We start from the raw sequence: 7,362 nt of genomic DNA on the forward strand, positions 1-7,362 counted from the left end.
AAAAAACAGTTGTTTTAAATTTTGTACAAAATCAATTGAGTAAAAAATGTTGACATATTAATGTTCTGAACAAAACTGAAATATAGTTATTTAAATATTGTTACAACTTTATAGATATGGTTAGTTTTGTTATTAAAACAAAAGTAAAATACACTGTTTAGAAACAGTTTTTAAATTTAAAGTAAAGGAGAATATGAAAATAAGATTCATTTACAAACTATAAAAAGAGGTTTATAATATATCATAGAGGGTTTGTAAAACTAGCTGCTCTTTTAATGTTACGCCATTAAAAGTTAGAAGCATGATTTGCTTGAATGAGTTCGCACTCTAAATATAAGCGCAGATTTTACTCAAAAAGATCAGTTATCCTTTTAATTAGTGATCTATCGGATCTGATATTTAAGATTCGGATCTTTTTACTAACTTAAAATCCGGCCGGTTCCGGATCTTTTTTCTAATCTAAGATTCAGTCAGTTCCGGATCTTTTTTCTGATTTAGAATTCTACCGGTTCTGGATCTTTTTTCTTATTTAAGATTCGGTCGGTTCCGGATCTTTTTCTAATTAAAGACTTGGCCGGTTCCAAATCTTTTTGCTTACTTAAAATCCGGTCAATTCCAGATCTTTTTTCTAATTTAAGATCCGACCGATTCCAGATTCTAAATGTTTTAAATAGTTTCAATAGAGAACAAACTTAGAAAGTTATATTACCATTTGTTAGTAAAATTTTTTTAATACAAATATATTATTATAAAAAAACACAATGTTATTGTCTAAATTTTCTATTTGAAAACTTGGAAAAAGAACGTTGTAAAAAAAAGAAAAAATCTACCTATAGAATATGTCAGTTAATATGTTAAATTTCAAGCTACTTACGGCTAATTTTTAATCTTTTACTTGTATGACGTAAAACAAAATTAAATTTTACAGTACTTTAAGAAAAAAAAAATTATGATAGGCCTTACATTAGACTTTCACTTACAATATATTCCTTAGCGACTGTTTACATATACTAAAGCAAGTAATCAAAAAAAAAACATTTACTTATATCAACGCCATTAAGCTACAAAGAAGCTTATTCTTCTTTGCATAGAAAAATTGAAACAAAAAATTATTTCTTGATAAGGTATGCAGCTAAGCAGTTTCACAAAACCTTTCATTTACAGTAAGTAGTATAAAGAATTCAGTAAAAAAAATTCAATGCCCAATTTCTTCAAAAGAAAATTTATGTTTAAAGTTTAATTTTATAAATTTATTTCATTAGAATTTTTAGTTGGTATTTTACTTACTGTAGTTCACTATCTAAAAAAAGCATAGTCATTAAAAGTTTGATCTTAAACACAATAAAAAATTCATTAGTTCACACAATGATCATTTTCTGCAGGTGTCTTATTTTATTTTACTCTGAAAGAAAATTGTATTCATTTTGCAATTCTTATGAAAGAGTCCGCAGGCTTCGACCTGAAAAGTTGAAAAAGACATGCTTTGTTGGTGGTGAGTTTTTATCAAAACTTTGTGTAGTTTTTAAAGAGTTCGTGTAACAAATTGAGTAACCTAGATACATACTAAGTTGTAATTGCACTTTGTAGTACTTGAGAAAGAGTGCAACATTAGTACAAGCCATCAACTCACAAGTTTAAAGAGAAATAAAAAGATAATAAAAGTTAAATTAATGCTGTTAATAATAATCAAAGGGAATAAAAATCATCCAACATGCCGAGTGTTGGTTTGTGATGTGAATTTTTTTTGTTTTAAATAAATAAATTTTGAATGTTTTTTTGTTGACTCTAAAAATCATGAGAACTTAAAAAATAATAGTTTCGAGCTTAAAAACCAAACTATCTGTTATAAATAAACCTGATGACCAAAAAAGTTCATAATGTTATTTTTCGTTTGACAGTTGTTTTCCGGGTTGGAATATTTGCATTAGCAGTGTGAGGCCTGCAGCCCAATAGAATTTATTTAAGTAAAATATTTCTGAATAAAAGTTTGTTGATGATGGAAATATATTTCATAAAGATAATATTTTGCACGTAAATATATTAATAATTATTATTAAATACTAATAATAATCAAATCTAATAAAAAACATCTAAAATACCGAATGTTGGTTTATAATGTGGAAAATTTTTGTTTTTATATAGAATAAATTTGTAATGTTTTTTGTTGACTCTCAAAATCATGAGCAGTTTAAAAACAATAGTTTTGAAGTTGAAAATCAAAATATCTGTTATAAAAAAATCTAATGACCAGAAAAGCTCACAAAATTATTATTAGAGATGTTTTCCGGGTTTGAATACTTGTACCAGCAGTGACCAATCCACAAAGATGTGAGCCCAATATAAATTTTTTGAAATAAAATAATAAATAATTCTGTATAAATGTTTGATGATGATACAAATGTATTTTGTAAAGGTATAATTTTGCATGTAAATACATTTCACAAAAAAAAGCGATGTTTTTCTTTATCACAAAAATTTTATAACAATTATAAAAGATAACAAACAAATAGATTTAAAGTTTCTTTCTCTAACTCCAGGCTTTTTAACCCCTCCATATTCATTAGCTTAAATAAAAACAAGTCCTTATAATAAATAAACAAATAAAATGTGGGTGTCTATAATTTTGTGCCTTTGATTATTATAATTTAAAGGTAAACGTTCAACTCAGTAAACTTAAAATGTTATAAGTAGAGTAAAATGTTGTTTACACACAAAAACTTCAACGGGCATAACATAGATATACCTAAAGAACTGAAATGTAGTTTTCATGTTTGGAACTTTTTTTCTTAAAATATTTTTGATAACAACTTAACAGAATATATTAAGAAAGCATTTACTATAATTAAAAATGTTTGCAAACCCTCTTGCTATAGCAGATATACTAGAGAAAACCATTCTTTGGCTTTAATTAATTGTAAACATAGTTTCAAAGATTGTCCCGCAACTTACAAATTAACCTTAGGTAGTTCAACTTTATCTTCTGATAAACCTCTTGTGATTATAGTAAGCAATTTAAAATAATTTAACATAATAAAACTTTTAGAAAAATAGTTGTTTAGATTAAGAAAAAATGATTTGGATGTACAGCTATCAGTAGTTTTTTTTGAAAAAAGCGCCAGTTATGGAACTTTCAACAAATATATAGAAGGCAAAAATTAGTGACTTACTTACAAAAAGGAACTAGCCCAACTACAGATCAGCATGCGAAAAGTGTGAATTAGACAAGGAACCTATTTTAAAGACAATTAATATAATGAAATACGAGATACTGAAGGTAAAAAATTTAAGAGAAGTACGCCATACATCTGCACGTATTTTACTTATATACGCAAATTCTGTGTCTGGTTGCGCTAGTAGCGTTTAAAACAAAATCACATTTCAAAGTGCCGAATGCAGTCGGTAATATTTTATAACTGTTTGTATATTCTTTAAAAAAACATTATTGAAACAATATTTAAAACATTATATCCTACAGTGCCGGAACAAGTCGAGGACGAAAGTGCGGCTGCAGTCCAGTTCACAACAGTGTTCGCGGAAAGGTACTGCAAAACCAACCCTGGTCCTAACTTTCTCGCAAAACCTTTCGCAGACGCCATTGAAGCAGCTTTCGGAGGGTCTCCTTTCGAACCAGGAAGGAGGAAAGGACTAGGTAAACTAATGTCAATATGTATATCACAACTATATTAACTCAATTCTTGTTTCAACTTTGAATCATCTCAGTAAAAACATTCTAATTCAGTTTATTTTTTATTTACTAATCTGAGTTGAAATTAATTAAAATTTACATAAATTTTTAGTTTTTGAGTGTTCAGTTAATCTTAACTAAAATATACCATAAAAAACCAGAATATCCTATAGTTACAATGCATTGGTACTTATATTAATCTGATAATACTTACTATATATATAAATCTTACTTATTACATTCTTTAACACAGCACTCTACCTGCACGATGATCTCAACATCGAATCTCATATATTTTGCGAGCAGAAGCTGTGCCACCCCGCCCTAACCCGTCACCTCAACGAAAATTTTGTGTGCACAGCATTCGACATGACCACCCCACACAACAGAGACAAGTTTGCTTTTAATTTATATTATAATCATTGCTACTTATCGGTTTAATGAATTTTAAGATAGGCCTTCAGTTTGTTTTATTTCAGTTTTGTTGTAAATCGTGCGCTTGTCAATAATAACAAGATTTTAGTTTCCGAATACTCGCTCAAGTTCTCAATATCAAAGTTCGATTTCTTTATTAACAGGTTTCTGGCCATATGCAAACCTAAAGATTACCAAATTCACAAGGCAGTATTGGCAGTCATAGAAAAAGAAGAATATCCTGTGCTTCTTTTAATGAGCGGGGGAACAGGAACAACGAATCCCATAGGAAAGATTAAAAGTAATTATTTTACAGATCTTGTTTTTAATTCATGTTATAACTAACTAAAAACAACACCTCTTAAACATTAAAACGACTAAAGAGTGTTTTCGCCATCTTTAGGTTGTTACAACATTGAAACCTTAAAATGACTTTTAGTTTTTCAGTATAAAGTCTCATAATTGAAACGGACTGTAAAATTTTCAAATTTGATAAAACTTTTTTAAACTTGTTTGTTTGAACTTAAATAACCATTTATAGTATGTGACTTAAAATAAAGGTTCAGGCAATATTGTAAACTAGGGTTTCCCAAACTCGTTTTCATAAACGCTAACTCGTCTAAAATAAAAAAAAACCTTTGATCACTAGTTGAATATTTACTTACCCTGTAGCCTGAATAGCCCATAAATGGTGGGGTGTCGCCCACTTTAAAAAACCATAGCAAAAATATCTGGCACAAAATACTCTGGTCCGAATCATTTTAATTTTATTGTGCAGGTGACAATAAAACTGAAGAAATTGAAAGTACTGTTGCAATGACAAAACAGTTTCTGGAGGAAGATCTCAAGCAAGAAAAAGAGTTTGAGGTTAGTTATAAATAACTTATACGTGGAGCACTGTTTAAAGAATTTCGTTTACATGTGTTTATCAATTATAGTATCACTCTTAGATTGTTTAAAAATTTAAGTCATGCTATTTCCAATGAAATAAAAAATCTTGTACTTTTAAAGTTATCTGTTTGATTTTTTTTAAAACCATGCGTTGTTGTCTTTAAGGTCAATAGTGCTGAAAAATTGATTTTTACTCAAAATGTTCTCAAACTTAACATTCAGAAATTGACTGCTCACACTTGAGATGTCAAACATCAGGAACAGCATACACCAGCTGAAACTAAAAATCTTTTGAAAATAATTTAACGAATTCATAAATAAAGTTAATAAGATATAACAACCAAACTATCAATAATTTTTGCAGGGGCCGAGAATGGTGAGACGCCAACAAGACAAAGAATACAACGAGTCGCTGGCAATCGATCAAGCGAAGGTCAGTTTAACTAGATTAGATAAAAATAAGAGCTATGTTTTGCTTTATTGCAGTAACAGCTACTGTAACTTTTCGTAAGTTAAACAGTTTACTAAACTTATGTGATTAACAAATAACCAAAAGGACACAATCTACAGATAATTTGGAAGTATTTGTAAACTTCTTTTAGCTTTGTAGTAAAAGAAACAAATAAGAATAAAGTAATCTTTAGTCAAAGTTGAGTACTATTGAAATGTGTTACGCTCTCAAATACTAATTTTTTTTGTGAAGAATTTAATATTCTTTTTTACTGAAACACAGGCCAGGAAAAAGCAGGAGGAGAAAGAGAGAAAAGAAGCCGAGGAGAAGGAGAGACAATTGAGGGAGCAACAAGAGAAAGAAGCGGAAGAGTTCAGAGAATCTGAAGTTTCCAGACTCAAGTTCTCCCTACCCGATGAACCTCCTCAAAACAAAAACGTTGGTTTCATTTTGAATATGAATTAATGTCAATGCGTGCTTCTATCGTGCGTCGTAAGATTTTATTTAACATAATTATAAAGTAGCATAGTTATTTTGTAATTGCTGTTAAATTGCAATTACTCTTGTTAGATTCACATCACTATTGCTGCTCCTTTGAGGTTGAATTGTAAAAATAAATATTTTGACAAATGTTCAACCTTGGGGCCAATACTTTACTTTGTAGTATAAAAAGTTGTTTTTTTTTCAAATACACAAAATACTACAAAATTTTTGTTTTTATTTCAAACAACTAACAACTAGTTGGTATCAGCTACTTTACAAGCATCTAACATGTTTTCAGGTTTGCACGATAAGGTTCAAGCTTCCAACCGGGTCGGGAGGTTTCTTCACCAGGAGGTTCTTCCATGAAACCGACACGCTGCAGTCAGTTTACGATTTTGTCGGATCTCAGGGATACATTCAACAGGAGTACGACGTTTTCAGAGCTCATCCCAAGGAAAACGTGAGTTTAGTTTTAAGTTGTAATGAATACAGTTTTAATTTTGGGCACCTATCTAAATTTTTATTATTGAAAATTAGGATGTTTTAACTCTTCATAAGTTTATAAGTTAGCGAAATAACTTATAAAAAAACTTCTATTTATTTATAGTCCGAAATCCAAAGTTACAAATACTAAAATTTGTAATGGACAATCCTTTCAATTAATTTTATTCTATTAGAAATGAAAGCTTTAAAATAAAAACAGCAGACTTCAATCTAATATGAACTTTTAATATATAAAACACTACCTTACTTTGTGTAAAATTTTATACTCAATTTTTTTTTGTTTTAACTTTCGCAACAAGACTTAAACGAATCGATAAACTTCAATTCACTACAAACACTTCGCTTTTAATTTACAATACTTTATTCATAAAATGTTTATTTTCATTTTTTGCAGCTTTCGCAACGAGATTGCAACGAGACGATCAAGGAGAGCGGCATCGGAAAGAGGGAACATGTCATCGTTGAAAAGAAGCAGCAGTGATGACGTAGCTCTCACGTCATATTGTGCGTCATACTGTGACGTCATAACAACTTGGTTTTTAGCAAAACCCAAGTTAAACGTAGATATTTTTTATTGGCATCCTGGTATTTCAAAGCGAATATTTTTTGTTGCGTTTTTGATGCACTTAACTTATAGGAAATGTTTTTTTTTAATAATAAATTTTTTATACTTAAGTTGCTTTTTAAATTTTAATTATTTATGTTTTATTAAGTGAAGAATGTCCTGGATAAGACGTAAAAAGATATCCGTGGTACGCGACTCGATAACAACATGATTCTTCGTTCACCAGGTCCTAGGACCAAATATATTGAGCGTCTTCTTGTTGTTGTTCAATAAACAATCAAAGGTATTAAGTTTCATATCAACTGCATAAGTTAATATAGTTAAATCTTCTAAATGTAAACTTACTTTGGACCAACTTGCTTTCTGGTT

At 29.4% G+C, this 7,362-nt stretch overlaps 1 protein-coding gene across 1 annotated transcript; it reads left to right on the forward strand.

The window, feature by feature from the left end:
• Positions 1-1,711: 1,711 nt before the first annotated feature.
• LOC145828916 (FAS-associated factor 1-like) lies at positions 1,712-6,909 on the forward strand. Its single transcript, XM_082936662.1, has 9 exons — positions 1,712-1,724; positions 3,476-3,649; positions 3,939-4,080; positions 4,264-4,400; positions 4,878-4,966; positions 5,355-5,423; positions 5,724-5,879; positions 6,223-6,384; positions 6,823-6,909. Exons 1-9 carry the CDS (start codon positions 1,712-1,714, stop codon positions 6,907-6,909), a joined length of 1,029 nt encoding a protein of 342 aa, XP_082792788.1.
• The last annotated feature ends 453 nt before the right edge of the window (positions 6,910-7,362 follow it).

Source organism: Thalia democratica, chromosome 2, assembly GCF_965202585.1.
Source record: "Thalia democratica chromosome 2, ktThaDemo2.hap1.1, whole genome shotgun sequence".
NCBI lineage: Eukaryota > Metazoa > Chordata > Thaliacea > Salpida > Salpidae > Thalia > Thalia democratica.